At 48.2% G+C, this 14,575-nt stretch overlaps 6 protein-coding genes across 6 annotated transcripts; 2 read left to right on the forward strand and 4 right to left on the reverse strand.

Moving 5' to 3' along the window:
- Positions 1-4: 4 nt before the first annotated feature.
- On the forward strand, positions 5-1,454 carry EI90DRAFT_3136671 (uncharacterized protein; the record flags this gene model as incomplete). Its single annotated transcript, XM_039064806.1, has 5 exons — positions 5-303; positions 350-526; positions 582-664; positions 720-1,083; positions 1,148-1,454. 5 exons carry the CDS (start codon positions 5-7, stop codon positions 1,452-1,454), a joined length of 1,230 nt encoding a protein of 409 aa, XP_038908314.1.
- Positions 1,455-1,495: 41 nt separating this feature from the next.
- Positions 1,496-4,536, reverse strand: EI90DRAFT_3147712 (phosphofructokinase-domain-containing protein; the record flags this gene model as incomplete). The annotated part of the gene is made up of 13 exons (XM_039065545.1): positions 1,496-1,791; positions 1,821-1,903; positions 1,955-2,085; positions 2,140-2,680; positions 2,738-2,760; positions 2,814-2,954; positions 3,001-3,132; positions 3,188-3,376; positions 3,437-3,521; positions 3,581-3,818; positions 3,877-4,066; positions 4,117-4,399; positions 4,451-4,536. 13 exons carry the CDS (start codon positions 4,534-4,536, stop codon positions 1,496-1,498), a joined length of 2,418 nt encoding a protein of 805 aa, XP_038908315.1.
- A 1,011-nt stretch (positions 4,537-5,547) lies between these two features.
- On the forward strand, positions 5,548-7,051 carry EI90DRAFT_3091877 (CRAL-TRIO domain-containing protein). The gene is made up of 7 exons (XM_039062414.1): positions 5,548-5,763; positions 5,826-5,966; positions 6,024-6,187; positions 6,241-6,304; positions 6,360-6,375; positions 6,432-6,604; positions 6,657-7,051. The coding sequence occupies exons 1-7, from the start codon at positions 5,581-5,583 to the stop codon at positions 6,849-6,851; spliced, it is 936 nt and encodes a 311-aa protein (XP_038908316.1). The 5' UTR covers positions 5,548-5,580; the 3' UTR covers positions 6,852-7,051.
- On the reverse strand, positions 7,045-8,899 carry EI90DRAFT_3294488 (WLM domain-containing protein). Its single transcript, XM_039067432.1, has 7 exons — positions 8,726-8,899; positions 8,642-8,674; positions 8,516-8,573; positions 8,325-8,440; positions 8,099-8,278; positions 7,773-8,026; positions 7,045-7,716 (listed from the first exon to the last, which is right to left on the reverse strand). The coding sequence occupies exons 1-7, from the start codon at positions 8,873-8,875 to the stop codon at positions 7,206-7,208; spliced, it is 1,302 nt and encodes a 433-aa protein (XP_038908317.1). The 5' UTR covers positions 8,876-8,899; the 3' UTR covers positions 7,045-7,205.
- Positions 8,900-9,616: 717 nt separating this feature from the next.
- Positions 9,617-11,053, reverse strand: EI90DRAFT_3147714 (cyclophilin-like domain-containing protein; the record flags this gene model as incomplete). The annotated part of the gene is made up of 8 exons (XM_039065546.1): positions 9,617-9,663; positions 9,712-9,836; positions 9,883-10,357; positions 10,420-10,535; positions 10,587-10,677; positions 10,728-10,843; positions 10,901-10,948; positions 10,998-11,053. The coding sequence occupies 8 exons, from the start codon at positions 11,051-11,053 to the stop codon at positions 9,617-9,619; spliced, it is 1,074 nt and encodes a 357-aa protein (XP_038908318.1).
- Positions 11,054-11,980: 927 nt separating this feature from the next.
- Positions 11,981-13,707, reverse strand: EI90DRAFT_3091886 (Metallo-dependent hydrolase). The gene is made up of 6 exons (XM_039062415.1): positions 13,493-13,707; positions 12,863-13,453; positions 12,721-12,801; positions 12,526-12,671; positions 12,398-12,473; positions 11,981-12,336 (listed from the first exon to the last, which is right to left on the reverse strand). The coding sequence occupies exons 2-6, from the start codon at positions 13,445-13,447 to the stop codon at positions 12,190-12,192; spliced, it is 1,035 nt and encodes a 344-aa protein (XP_038908319.1). The 5' UTR covers positions 13,448-13,453; positions 13,493-13,707; the 3' UTR covers positions 11,981-12,189.
- Positions 13,708-14,575: the final 868 nt, after the last annotated feature.

Genomic DNA, 14,575 nt, shown 5'->3' on the forward strand with positions numbered 1-14,575 from the left:
CCTCATGAGCGCGAATGCGGTTCAAGAGTCACTAGATTCCGTATGGAGACTCAAAGGAATAAAATATCCTCCCAAGTCCAAGAACTTGTTCAAAATTGTGACCCAGAACCGGAATGGGCCATGCTCACTCATCGCGCTTGTAAACATTCTGATATTGAGGCGATCGATCACAATTCTTCCTGCTGAAAGGACATACGTCTCGTATGAGTATCTTGCATCACTGGTTGCCGATTATTTGGTGAATTCGCACCACTCTTTATCCGAAGTTGATTTGAATGCTGCACTTGCGGTTCTCCCCTTAATGTGAGTCGATTGCAGATCTCAGTGCCTCTGTATTGACACTAGACAGACAAGAGGGAATGGATCTGAATCCTCGGTTCACCGGCATATCGTCCTTTAGCGACTCGTCCGGCAAAGGGGAATTGAAACTCTTTCAGCTCTGCGGAGTGACCTTGGTCCATGGGTGGCTCGCAGATCCATTTTCTTCCGAATACTCCGTCATTTCAAAGGCCGGAGATTATGATACGTGCGTCTTACCGCCTGTCTGAAGCTAAAAAGCCCCTGTCATGACAGACCGGTAGCGCTCTTAATCTAATCGTAGCGGGTGAAGAAAGTCCGCAGAATACCGACCATAATACCGACAACGATACACATTATCGTGATGGTAAGATTCCGCTCGGTGAATCTGTTGATGTCTATGACTTACAAGCGCTATGCAGCGGTAGTGATCCGGCAATTCCTGGAGTCAAACAGCACACAATTGACGTATTATGGCCTATTCAGCCTACTCGATATTGACTCCGGATTATACGCCTTCATCCGAAATTCCCATCTTTCCGTTTTGCTGAGGTACACTGGGCCTGACTCAGAGTCGTCACTCTGGACACTGGTTACCGACAGCAATTTCTCGCGAGAACCTGAGGTTGTTTGGGAAAGTCTCGGTGATGTTGACGGCTCAAGTTCTCGCTTTGTCAACGGCGATTTGATTCTGTCCAGTACTGCAGGTGGTGATTTTGCCGGAACGACTACCGAAAAGGTCCTACAAGGAACTGAAGCCGTCGGAAATGCGAATTACGATATAGAGTGGGTTTGGTCCATTTTAAATTATCCATGCATGGTCATCGTTCATTCACTAATGATCCTGCAGCCTGGCGCTGGCCATTCAACTCCAAGCAGAAGAAAACGAGCTTATTCCTGACAGTGGGCGTCTGAATCCGGAAAGCGGCCCCTCGTCAACAGGCTCCGCGACACCTGTCCCAGTCCACAATATTCAGTCTAACACGCCTAGAGCGCTGGTCACACCCAACCCTGGCCCTATGGCCCATGGACACCAACCAGCGCGGCAACAGATACCGCGCAACAATACACTCCGGCCCGCCCCCCCATCTTTGGGAGCAGTGCCACGAAGAAAAGATGGGCCACGAGTAAGGGACAGTGGTTGCATAATCATGTAATTGATTTCAAGTGCCAACCCCGCACAAGGAGTACACATCAACTAGGATTCGACGTGTAATTTGGAGAGACCACCAAGCTCGTGCACTAAATCTCTATACTTCTCCCACCATGAATGCTTAGCACGCCTGTCTTTCATGTCGGCATGCTCTACGACACGGGTCACGGGTGCAAAGCGAACTGAGCTACCTTCAATGGTGATCATAGCCGCTGCATTCGGAGGTGCTCGTCTAGTTGCTGATTGTGCCCTCAACATGTGTGCCTGTGTTTCGAGAAAGGTCATGCATTTTGATGCGAGACGCGCTGCACGTGCTCGGTCGAGTGGTGAAGGGATGCCCCCTGCAATGTATGACCCAGAGAAGCCGAACGAGAATCAAACAGTGAAGTGCCTTCCTCCCGGAACATTTTCGTAATAACTTCGGTAGTGTATACTTCTGATGCCTTTTCGTTCCTGTAACTACTGAGATACCAGGAAAGTCCAAATAAACGTGCCCTCACTTACCGAAGAACTAGCCTGCCCTCGCTTTTCCCCTTGATGTCCAAGCGATAGCGATTCTTAAGATGTTTGACATCAAATGTCAGCATGCCGAGATTTATCCCAACTTCCGGAGTGTAGACAAGCACAGCACCAGCCTGAGAAATAAGAGATAAGAGGTCTGAAATAATCTTGGCAACATGCATCTTCACCGCCAAGCCACCCATCGTGGCAATGTAGCCACATTTGCCTCCCTGTGTCTCAACAACGAAAACGCGATTACGACTTGCTGATGCACTCTGTTTAATCGCATCACATGCGTCCACAAGTGCGTTCAAACTTGTATCGCTTCCAATACTGAACTCGGTGAGAGGAACGTTATTCGAAATGGTGGCTGGTAAGTGTACCATGGGAATGTTGAATGACGGATAGTGTTGACGGGCCCTCTCCAGCATGAGGAGAGAATTAAACGCTTCAAAACCACCGATGAGAAAAAGAGCATCGAATTGATGCTTTTGGAATTGAGAGGCCACTTGTCCGAGATTGATATCAGGGAGAGAACGGTTGGTCCCTAACTCTGAACCCCCTCTCGTCATCCAGTTGTCTACGCGCAACCACGAGAGCTCATTGATGTTATCGTTGAGGAGCCCGATAAAGCCGTTGTGAATTGCAAGTGGTAGGTGTCCACGGCTGAGACAGAAGCGTACGGCGGTTCGCGTTGCTGCATTCATTCCGCCAGCTGGAGCACCGACGCTAGAGCAAATGACTTCAACACTAGACGGCATATACTAGTTGAGGCCTAACACATACTGAATAATCGCGATTCGAAGTCTCTACGGAATCCATTAATATTTCCTTGAACGAGAGTAGACACTTCAAATCGCACCTGTTCGTTCGGTAGCAAATTCTCATCGCTAATGCTTGAGGTTGTGAGGAAATTTTGATAAGTTTCGGCGAATTCTGGGTCGCGCAAAGACATCGCTTTCTCAAAATCTTTTGCTTCAATAGCCTTAGCAACGGCTTGAGTCTAGCTCCCATAATCAGTTCAGTTCTTATTCGCGGATGGGGTGCACACTTGCAGTTTTCACGGCCTCCATCAGAGGAACCCGCGTAATCTTGTTTTCCGAGATACCTATCATGTATGATGGAGTGTCCGGAGTAGCCGAGAGGAGCGCATCGACTGCTTCAAAGCCTTGCAGTGTAGGCTAACATATGGATCAATTAGCGACGCTCCAATTTTGGACTTCGAGACTGGAGCACCAAAATCCTATCCATGGCACATGGTTTCCCCCCTCGTTGAGTGTGGCCAAGTGTCGTGACACGTGTATCTAGACCCAAGCGGTTTTGGAGCACATCCTTGACGTGATCAGGCTTGATGGGGTTGAGTTGAGTATCTAACGCGCCCTCGGCAATGATGACAATAGTCTTCCGTTTGCCGATTTTTCGATGCTGATTGAATGAACACAGCCATCATTATTGGCATGAGGCCCCCGCCTTGTTGGCACTCACGCGGGTTATAATTTCATACATCTCATTCTCCCATTCCCCCACCTTTGCAGGCTTCTCGGGAATGAAAATGAAATCAGCTCCAGCACTGGATGAAAGGCCGCGTCAGCCCCAATTGACCTAATTACTTGGACTTATAGCTCATACCTCATACCAGCAACGAGAGCGAGCCATCCGCAGTGCCGACCCATGACCTCGACCACAAAAGCACGGGAATGAGAACTAGCTGTGGTGCTTATGTTATCGATCGACTCGCATATGCGATGTAAAGCAGTGAAGGCTCCAATAGTTATATCAGTCAGTGCCATGTCATTATCAATTGAACCAACAAGGCCCGCAACTCGAAGATGCCCATATTTCGATGCCTGTTCTTGCGTTATCCTTCCTGTCAGGAAGATTGGGGTTGAATGCACGCTCAGGATTCTGCATTGTCCGCCGTATACCTTGCTCTGCTAAGACCTTCACAAGAGATGGCCACTCCGCACGAAGTTTGTCGGCACCCGTAAGGCTACCATCGCCACCGCAAACGACAAGAGCATCAATCCCTTCCTTAATCAAATTATGTGCAGCAGCAGATCGGCCTTCCGGCGTACGAAACGCCTTCGATCTGGCTGTGCCTATCAATGTGCCGCCCTGAACAAGACTTACTTGTCAGATCGTCGGCCAGAAAAGCGCTCACACACCTCGCCAAGCCAACCCCGGACGTCGTCCCACCCAACCCGGATAATGTGCCGTCCCTTGAGACTTCTTCTACCAGTGCTATCGTCAGCAGACGCGTCGGCGTCTCCTTCTCGCAAGAGCTCTCCATCGCCAAATCGTAAATTCTGGAGAATTGAATAATGATCGGGGTGATCTGGGACGTTTGGTTCAACATGATCTTGCAACGAGACTGATGTACCCTTCATTTCAACATTTCCCAAGACGAGACCCTCATAACCTTCCCGCACAACCCACGTTTCACAGCCCCTGTTTTGGTCGTTAAAATTAGTGGGCCAATCCGGGAAAAGATACAATCACTGAAGGATGCCAGCTCTGCATACTGCACGAACGGCGGCATTCATTCCTGCACTGTCACCACCCGAGGTTAGAACCGCAATTTTCATCTCAAGAAGACCTGTCGGTTTGCAGGGAGAATCGTGGATGTGTCTGAGCTTTGGGTAGTGCACTCGCTTCGCTTCGCACCGCTTGTACCGTGAGACCGTGGGGAATTATACATTTGCGCAGCCGATCGTATGGTTCACCTCATGCAAGATAATATGATTTACATGAAACCAGCGCCCGACCCATTTTTTTCAGCGCATTGGTTGACTGGAATTCACCCATCGATTCAAAGGACAAAGACAATATGAGAAGATAAGACGGACAACTCCGCTGTATAGGAGAGAAACGTGATGAATGTAATACAAAAGAGGTTAAAATGAATTCGGCCAACTCCGCTATAAGTGTGTAATATGCACAGCTAAGTAAGGCATGGTCCATTTAAAAAAAAATTAATGTTCAGGAACAAGTGAATGAATTCGGCCAACTCCGCTACAGTGCAGCTGACTCAGCTCAACCTCGTTGGTCCGTAGTCATCCTTTCGTCACTCTCTAGAGGTTGAAACAAAGCGCCACGTGGAAAGACAAACACTGCGGTTTGGGTACGTCGAGTGACTCTGGTAATCGGTCGTGGATGAGGACGTTCCCTAGGCAGGTGACCAACCTCTCTTTAGCGGGAAGTGAGACTTTGTTCTTCGATATGATGAATAGGTTCGTGGGAGTCTTGTGTTCAAGAGGTACGGGATTTGGGTCCAAAAAGGAGAATTGATTCTGGCTGCAGTTCCTTCCCAGAGAGTTGCACGGGGTTCCTCTGTGAGCTGGTAATCCAGGTGTGGCCGAAGGGACCGGAAATGTATCAAAATCTACCCACGGGTAGAACTTGAGAGCCGATTAGACGCCTTAACTTATGTACATGGATCTATCGTCACCATTCCCACCAAATGATAATCATGCATGACAATCATTCGTAGGGCCAGCGCCATGCTCGTCGCGCGCCAATCCGTGTCCAGCGACAAAGGACAGGCGCTTGTTTGAACAACATTCAGGGTCCTAAATATTCGTAATATCGTAAGTTTTCTTTTCCTTGAACTTCGACGTCCCTCAAGCAGAATGGTTGAGACGTCTGTACCTATCGAAACTCAATTCAAGCTCGAATCAAACCCTGTAGCATTTTTGCCAGAAGCGCACCAAGCAACATATGATGCGGTTGAAGCGCACTTCAAGACACCGGAATTCTGCGTAACATCTGCTGAGACTCCTTCCGCGCTAACTGAAGAGGAGAAATTCTGGCTGGTGCATCATCTCGTCTCCAGTTACAGGCTCTGGCGCGCTCACCATTTCGGGGGATTTTGCAGACTAAAGAATGCTTGCTAAGGTACCTCCGTGCCTCGAAATGGAACCAAGCAACGGCTATCAAGCGGCTCGAAAGTAGTCTCTCATGGAGAAGAGACTATGGCTTATATTCATTCCTTAATGCTGAACTGGTTGAACCAGAGGTGCGTCGATCCTGGTATCCTTGCTGCTATCCAGCTAGGTTAAACACGATATTGTAGGCTGTGACGGGCAAGATGATCACTTTCGGTTTTGACAACGATGGAAGACCCGCTGTCTATATGCTTCCTAGTCGACAGAATACGACGGAGAGCGAAAGACAGCTCCAATTCTGCTTCTGGCTTATGGAACGCTGTATTGATATCATGCCCCCCGGCGTCGAGACGTATGTCGCTCATACTTTTGGGCTCTCCGAATGTTATCCTCAGTTCATCAAAGTTTTACTTATCTCATAGATTTCTCTGATAAGGGGACGAATCCAAGCTTGGGTACTGCACGCAAGGTGGGCAGCTCCCTGGTTAATACCCCAGCTTACATTCCTCACTCCTCTTGAATAGATGTTGGATATCCTTCGCAAGTTACATGATATTTCCACATTCATTGATCCCTAATTGTTTCTCTTGATCTAGAGAACCATTACCCTGAGCGCTTGGGCCGTGCGCTGATCATCAATGTCCCTTTCCTAATCAATGCCTTCTTCAAACTCATAATGCCTTTCGTGGACTCGAACACCAGGGTAAAGATTAAGTTTAACCCCGAAGTCATCGAAGAAAATATTTTCTCAAAGGAAATGGTCACCCACGTAAGTGATGTCCGGTCCTAATGCCGAGTTCATAAATTTCACACTCTCGAAGGCATGGGGTGGAGAAGTCAATTTCGTTTGGGATCATTCAAAGTACTGGCCGAATTTAATCCTAATGGCAGAAGCTCACCGGAACGCCAACATGGAGCGATGGCGCACCCTGGGGGCCTGCGTCGGTGTTAGTGAATGGGAAATCAAGGGTGGAGATGAGACTTTGACGACCAAAGATGATCAACCATCTGCATAGGCAGTTTGCACTAGCATCGCGATACTTTTCAACATTCCATGGCAGAGGATAAATAAAATAGAGTTAGCCATGATGCAATGAGCGAATTCTACAGGATTCCCGGAGAGGCTTCGCAATTGAAGGAGTGTACAAAGATCCTACATGGTGCTGGAAAGGTCATCTTCCGCCGATCAGCCCAACAAACGGAGCAACGAATGTAGTCACAGTGATTTATTTTGTCCGCACAATCGATCAACTATAAAGACAATCGCTAGAAAGAATAAATTACAGAGTGCAAGCCAGGCAGGTCTAACTCTTGGTATTTTTTCTAGACTGAGACGTTCCAGGCCAACTGGGATTTGCGGTAAAATGTTTCTAGCGACCTCTATGGGACGTAGTTCTCTGAGTATCATCCGCAACTCCGCCCAGAAGAAAGGATTCTCCCGAACCGATGGACTCTTTTTTTCGAGTCAGCACTTCATCACAGATCAGGTAAGCCTGGACCTCGTTCACAGGAATCTCAACATTGAACGATGCACTTGGGCCCGCTGCGGGTGCAAAGTATGATAGAATGGACGATTGAGTTTGCGGATCGCGTTCTGCCTTTGCCTTGTGTTCGGAGGTAGGCAGCGTTTTGGGGCAGGGAACGACGAACTTTTCTTGATACCCGCCGGACATGGCTTCGAACCTTTCCAGCATCTTTCGACGACCTGAATCCTCCTCCGGAACGCTCTCGTAATCATCTCCGTCATCACTGGCACCGGAAAGTGTACCAAATTCTTTTTTCATTACTCCATCAGAACCCGTTGGTAGAGATGATGCTGAGGTCGATGATTGATTCAAGCGTTTCTCCGCAGCTTCGGCTCGCATTTGACGGGCCAAGCGACTAGAACTCGAAGGTAATTTCCCGCCAACTACTAACTAACAGGAATATCACGGCACCTATTTGTTCTCTTGCGAAATCCCGCCCCCCGTTTTTTTTCATCCTCGTCTCCTATGTCCTCATCTAATCTTCTTCCTAATGCTTTATTCTCAGGACCACCAAAAGCATCTCGTCGTGTCACACGTGAGCCGTTTCTTGCCCTTTTTGAGGTTTGAGGCCCCGAAAATTGGCAAGGCAGAACCGACTTTCGACTACGCTTCTTCTGATGTTCCCTTAGGGCCGTGCGTCGACTTTGTGGGGTAGCTCCGCCACACTATGGATGCAATGGTACATAAGCGTGAATTACTCCCGAGAACTCCAAACCGTAAGTCGGCAAATAACTTACTATGTGGTCGGGATAAATGTTTGCCAAACCCGCTTCCACTCCAAGCACCAATTTCGAGTTTCCTAGCCTGCGGCCTACAGACCACATGCCATCCCCAAAATACATTTTAGATCGGAGCTCCTCAGTTTCGCGTGTAAGTTGCAGACGAAATGCATGAAATGATGGCAGATGGTGCATGTGCTATTGGGAATCAGAAATTCGTAATGAGTGACACAGAGAGGTTTACCTTAATATGGGAAAGCTCATGACAAAGCACTCCTAGAAGGTACTCCACGGGCCAAAACTCTCCGTTGGGTTTCCTTAACACAAGTTCGATCGTCTCCCCAGCATTCCAATTCCTCCCTTCATGCAGTTCCGTAAATAACGATTGAAAAAAAAAAGACTCAAAAACCCTCACCAGCGAAGACTCTGTTAAACTTTGATACAAGTTCACGTTAACTTTAATTACAAGCATGTTGCCCAGAGCTACCTCGTACTAGCACACAAGGTCATCCATCAGCTCCAATTACTTCCTGGTCATCGCGAACTACAACAAGAACACACCTCCTCCAAACTATTAATCGTAAGTCCGTGGGCCTAGAAGCAGCATAAGCCAATAGCCAAACGGCATGAGGAATCCTGAGTCACCCGCATGACAGGCTTCACTTGCGCAGCTAGCGCACACAAAAGAGACTTAGCAGCGCTATCTTCATCAGCTCCACTGTACGGTAACGCGGTGATAAAATTGATGAAAGGATTTGGAGAGCTCTGCTTCTCGTTGAGCCGAAGATGCACCATTTTGGACAACGATCAAGCCCTCGGGGCCGACTGCGGCTATCACGTTACCGCCTTCGATCGTTCAGTTGGTTGGTCGGATTTGAGGACAGGTCTTCCCCTCCTATATACCTGTTTCCCTGTCATTTTCCTTTCTATGTGATCGGTTCAACACCAGGCTAACTAAGTGTTCCCCAGCCGTGCGTCTGCGGAGTTGACCAAGTCATATTGTGGGGGAAGGAATACTGCTTCGTATATACCGGCCGTGCTATGTCTTTCCGTTTGCGGGCCAGCGAGGTGTGAAGACCTCATAACCACGTTCGTTACATATTTTCGACAACTGAGCCATACCTCTAGCTAGCGTAGTTGGCCACAAATTTATTACATGAGCAATCGACTGCCCCGTTCTACACAACTGCCCATCATTCTGGCTCTATTGGTTAGAGCTTAAGTGTGTCATCATTCCCATCATTTCCGTCTCTGCATGATGGCATTCGAGAAAATATTACTACGCTATGGGGGACAAGATGTTCAAAATGATATCTGAAATGATTCCACCCATCGATCATCATCTTCGCAATGGCTCATTTACTGATGACCAACACATCCCACGTCACAGGATCCACCCAACATGTTAGGATCCCACTATCTGTCAGCGAATCCAGATGTCCCCTTCGCGACATTGGGGCTTCGAATTCCGAGCCCAACATGAATCCCAGAGGTATATAAACGGCTAATCCACATGTTCATCCGCGACATGGTTCCTCACCGCCTGAAGAGCTCCGGGTCTCTGTATCGCATGGTGCCTCGCCCTTCAAGTAGAGTTAAAGCCGAGAAATCGAGGATCATCAGAGACATACCTTTGAACCTCACACCGCCCAAGCTTTCCTGGATCCGTGAACGCTTCAACGAATCGCGCAAGACTTCGGCGTCTTTCTTCTTCGCTTCCGCTACCCTCTCCATCTCTTCCCTCTCTAGTCTAATCCTCGGAATTAATCGGATTCAATAATGTATGGTGATCATCAGCTTACCGGGCATCAAGCTCTGCCTCCGTCTCTGCGAGTTGGGTCTTGGATGACCTGCCTGGTAGTCCCGTACCCTTCGATTTTGTGCCATTATTTCTAAATGGGTCGCCATTCCACTTGGTCGTCTTCGGGGCCCTCTCACGTCTACTTGGCTCCTTGCGCCGTTCCCAAGATGGTGATCGTGAGAGGGAATGACCGGAGTCCGCACATCTGGCTTGACGCCCATCGCCCTCATCCTTCCGTGGCGAAGGTGATGGAGAATGCGACGTTGAGCGAGACCGAGAATGCGGCGGCGAGATTGCGGGCGAATGGGAACGGGGACGTTTCTTTGATCTGGACGAACCGACAAGATTAATATTTTCAGGAGGCGCTACCTTCTTGCGGAGGACAAGCTCTCCGGCCCCGGAAATGATTATAGGGCGGAGCGGTCGATCTTTTGCGTCAGTAGGTATCTCAGCAATCTTCTTCACAATTTCATAGCCTTGAAAGAACGTCTGGATTATCAGTAACAATAGAACGACAAACATCACAGAGATGGCAGACCTGTAACAACGCGACCGAATACAACATGCTTTCCATTCAAATGCGGACAAGAGCGAAGAGTGATGAAGAACTGCGAGCCATTCGTGCTGGGGCCTTTGTTTGCCATAACAAGCAGCCTAATGGCAGGGGTCGAAGGCGTGTTCATACCGATACACAAGACTACTTACCCTTCGCGATCAACATCCAGGTCTAAATTCTCATCCTCGAATGTTCCGCCATAGATGGATACCCCTCCACTGCCGTTCTTCTTTACGAAATCTATGATTCGTAAGTGTCAAGAGCAGACACAAAAGCAGATGACCACATACCTCCCCCTTGAATCATAAAACCAGGGACAGAGCGGTGAATGATGCTCCCTTTATAAGAAAGTGGGATTTGGGAAACGGGTAGTACACCTCTCTCCCCGGTGGCGAGGGCACGGAAGCTGCATTGGAGTCACTGACGCAGCTCATGACAATCATGGAAACAGGAATACACGTACTTCTCGCACGTCCTTGGGACAATGTTGGAAAAGAGTTCAAAGACGACTCTGCTACTTTGATAAGCGTCTCGTCGGCAAGTGGACTGCAATCACCCACCTCCCAATAGACTCACTCTCTACAGCGAAATCGAAAAAAACTCGTGGATTTACCATTTGGGTTACAACTCGATAGTGGGCGGAGATTGTAGGTGAAGTGGTTGTGCGTCGTTATCACGTGGCAGTGCGGCGGCTCTTTACACTGTAGCGCGCTGTGATGAAATTTCTTGTTGGTGTAGTTATCCTCTGGTTGGGTTAGGTGTCGGGGGTATGTGGGGTTGCTCCTACTGGGTAAAGTGTTACAAGTCCTGCGGCGCTATGTGAACCACCATCTTAGATATGTCGGAATAATAGCGATTTACGCTAGCGGCTCATGCTCAGTTCCGTAGTACGGGAACTAGAATAATATTTAAGTTACTGTCACTAGTATACATGGGTCAGATACTCTACTTTAGTAGAGGCTGGGATCCTGCCTAGTCAGATACAATGTATCAGGACACAAGACAAGGGTAAAAACTATTTCACCTCAGTTCTGTTATAATCGCGGCATCATACCTTGACATACCATATGCATGGGCACGATATCAGTGTTATTAGATATCACGCTTATATACATTTCGCAAGGTGGGAACAAACAGGTAATCCCAGCTAAGCGATGCCGGCTTTGTTTCAATGGTGGCTACATATTGTCGACTAGTCACCCAGTGGCGCAAAGGGAATCGGAATGCCACTTCAACAAGTAGGTGAACTGAGGAAAGACATCAAAGACAATTCTCTCGCTTTATAAGCGGGGCGCTTTGAATAGCGCGCGCACATGGTAGTAAGTTTACCAAGAAATTAAAGGTAACACGACGCCGCAGGCTCAATTCCGTGATTCGGGTCACAGCGTACGCCGATATCCATATCCCAAGAAATCCTACAAGATAGGTATTCGCCCTTTGAGTGCCCACACTCTGCGCACCAGTGAAAATGCCCCTGTCACAGAAAGGCAAGAGAAACCTGACATTGAAGGTTGCTAGCTCAGCGTGCAAAAGCAGAAGTGCAGACTCTTTAGGCTGTTGATTAATGCGATAACAATGAAGAGCACAAACAAGTTAAATCTACACTCGTATTTAGAAAGCGACAAGTTTGGAACAGAAACTTATGAAGTTGAGGAAACCATATACACTCCAACAGCAAGACTCCTCAACAGCGTGAGTCGGCCACAGCGTACGACTATGTGCAAGAAATCAAACACTCGCGCTAGGAACCTCTTACTTTCGTGGGAACCGGTATTCGAATCCCATTCGAGCAATTCGTCGCACTTTTTCTTCGTCGAACCCAAGTCCCAGAGGCGGCTGCGCTAGGAGCAAGGCGTACTCAGCCACAAGATTTGTCTCAAATGGTAAGGTGTCATCGGTCTGGTAGAAGATTAATGATGATGCGCGGCGAGATCAACCAGTGAGAGGCTTCAACACTTACACAAATGATGACGGGGTGATCTCGTTCCAACCAAGAACGAAGGTGATGAACTGACAGAGTCTTGACTGTCTTACAACTGTACAGGCTATGATTTCATAGATGTCCTTACAAAAATAGATAATCCGTACCAGAGGTTTGACGACAGGCATATTTCAATAGGTATCTTCTCATTGAAAACTTTCAGAGTTGCGTCAGTATCCAAGAATGTTGCATGCCCCAGTCGTCGAGGGCTCCACGAAAGTATTTCAGTGGTGTCTTCTGCAGAGTTCTCCGTCTATGCGTATAGTGAGCGAGGGTACCTCAAGTATATGAACTGTAACTACCTCAGCAATATGGGCGGTTAAAGGGAGTTGGGCCCTACGAGCTGTGTCCATGAGCGTATGAAACGCTTTCATATCACCGGACTTTATTACGGGGAGCTTATTCAGAACTTTAAGAATTTGTTGTTGGAAGAAGGAAACAGACCGAGGGATTACCACACAGGTCGATTCCAACAATAGGTTGACCAGAATCACGTAGGTGGATCGCGAGGCTGATGCACTCTGCTGCGTCCTGTGGAGACATCCGTCGATCAACGCTCACGATCAGAGAGGCTTTACCATCCCGCTTCACGACCTCTCCTAAAACAGCTGAGAGATACTCTTCCCTGGACATGAAGGCTGACGACCGAGGGGTCGTTCTAAGCTCTATGTAGGCACATTGGGGGGGGACACCTAGCGAAATGGGCTCCAGGAAAGAGTCTAGCACAGCCGATGTGGCAGAAGCAATGGCTTCTGGTGTCGATGTGATGTGATGGATAGCTGGGAACAGATCAAAGGCTTCCTCGATCCGATTCAGGGTAACGCCTGCTTTTAGGATTCGAAGACCCTCTTGAACCAAGGAAGGCTGGGTTTCGTCGTTCCTTAGTGTGTTTAGGGCGAGTGTGGTCAAACAATCGAGAGGTATGCATCCATTGAGGTGTGCGTGTAATTCCGCCTTTGGCAAAGAGCGAAGAAAACTTTTTTGGTGAGGCTGCAGTGACTCGAAGGCTTGTGCTGAGAGCCCTGTCATTGATTGAGCCGCAATGGTCTTGTTTCCCACGTGTACTGGCTCGTGGCTACAGCTGATGCTTTGAGGCAGTTCGGGTGTCACGCTGAGTCGGGGCAAACGGCATGCATAATATAACACATTCCTGGAACGAGGTGAGGTTTTCACGCCTCACACCTCCATACCTTAAGCTTTTTTTCTTGACGTCCGCATTGTTGATATCTCGCTGTACGTGCAATTGGGTTGCGAGTCGATGCATGCAATCTTATTACAACCCCTGCCGGCCCCGGCCCCAAGTAAGTATCGATGGCACTGGTGGGCGATCTTGGGCAAGGTCAGGTAGTCCATTAAAGCGTCATTTACCAGTGTGTCTAGCTAGCCAAATATCAACCCAGTGCTCAAAACTAAACTGTAGATGTTGACATAGGCACAACATTAGAGAAGTGATCCATCCAAGTGCTTACTCCTATCAGCGCATCGCGTGGGCGTGGGACTTAGACAACGAATCGCGTCGTCACCGCTTCAGTTCCAGCCTCTATATATGACTTGATCATAAGACGAAATGTCGGATTAGCGAGTTTATCGCTCAGTCCCGTTGTACGTGAACTAAAATAGATTGGAAAGTAATCACCTAGCGAGTTTATCGCTGGTGGACAAATGTTTAATACATGATTTATGAAAGATGAACAAGATGTAACCAACACACCTCAGTCCCGTTGTACGTGAACTGAGGAAAGGTTGGGTTGTCCAAAAATTGTTCTTTTATAGTCAGGCGCTATGAATGCGCGCTGACTTTGGCACGGATGTCACCAAGAAAGGTAATAGGTGTAAATCTAGACGCCACACGACTCAACATCACCAAACGTGAGTTGGTCATAGCGTACACCATAGTACCAAGAATTCTAATATTGATAATATTATAGTGCTTCACTGATACATATATCTTATAAGGGATAGACTAGGCGTTGGCCTGGGCAACCTATCGAAACACACTATCGCTTGGGTCAGTCGTGGTGGTGGTGGTGGACCGTGGATCTATCTTGTTACCCCGCAGCCTCGTTGTGACGTGGCAGTGCAATCGTCTTATCGAGATTTCGACCGCTTATCACGATGGCTTCAGAAGATGGAAATGCAGTACTTCCCGATAATTCA

Source organism: Cantharellus anzutake (genome assembly GCF_015039405.1).
Source record: "Cantharellus anzutake strain C23 chromosome Unknown EI90scaffold_167, whole genome shotgun sequence".
Taxonomy (NCBI): Eukaryota; Fungi; Basidiomycota; class Agaricomycetes; order Cantharellales; family Hydnaceae; genus Cantharellus; species Cantharellus anzutake.

Excerpts from the sequence above, each read along its gene's own strand:
- EI90DRAFT_3091877 (XM_039062414.1), top strand. The coding sequence starts at position 5,581 with ATGGTTGAGACGTCTGTACCTATCGAAACTCAATTCAAGCTCGAATCA. Across the intron at positions 5,764-5,825 it reads AAGAGGAGAAATTCTGGCTG|ACTAAAGAATGCTTGCTAAG; the intron begins GTGCATCATCTC and ends GGGATTTTGCAG. Across the intron at positions 5,967-6,023 it reads CTGAACTGGTTGAACCAGAG|GCTGTGACGGGCAAGATGAT; the intron begins GTGCGTCGATCC and ends ACGATATTGTAG.
- EI90DRAFT_3294488 (XM_039067432.1), bottom strand. The coding sequence starts at position 8,875 with ATGGTGCATCTTCGGCTCAACGAGAAGCAGAGCTCTCCAAATCCTTTC. Across the intron at positions 8,574-8,641 it reads CGATTAATAGTTTGGAGGAG|TACGAGGTAGCTCTGGGCAA; the intron begins GTGTGTTCTTGT and ends CTTGTGTGCTAG. Across the intron at positions 8,279-8,324 it reads ATGAGCTTTCCCATATTAAG|CACATGCACCATCTGCCATC; the intron begins GTAAACCTCTCT and ends GATTCCCAATAG.
- EI90DRAFT_3091886 (XM_039062415.1), bottom strand. The coding sequence starts at position 13,447 with ATGACAGGGCTCTCAGCACAAGCCTTCGAGTCACTGCAGCCTCACCAA. Across the intron at positions 12,802-12,862 it reads ACCTGTGTGGTAATCCCTCG|TCCGGTGATATGAAAGCGTT; the intron begins GTCTGTTTCCTT and ends CCCGTAATAAAG. Across the intron at positions 12,474-12,525 it reads TGCCTGTCGTCAAACCTCTG|TTGTAAGACAGTCAAGACTC; the intron begins GTACGGATTATC and ends TAGCCTGTACAG.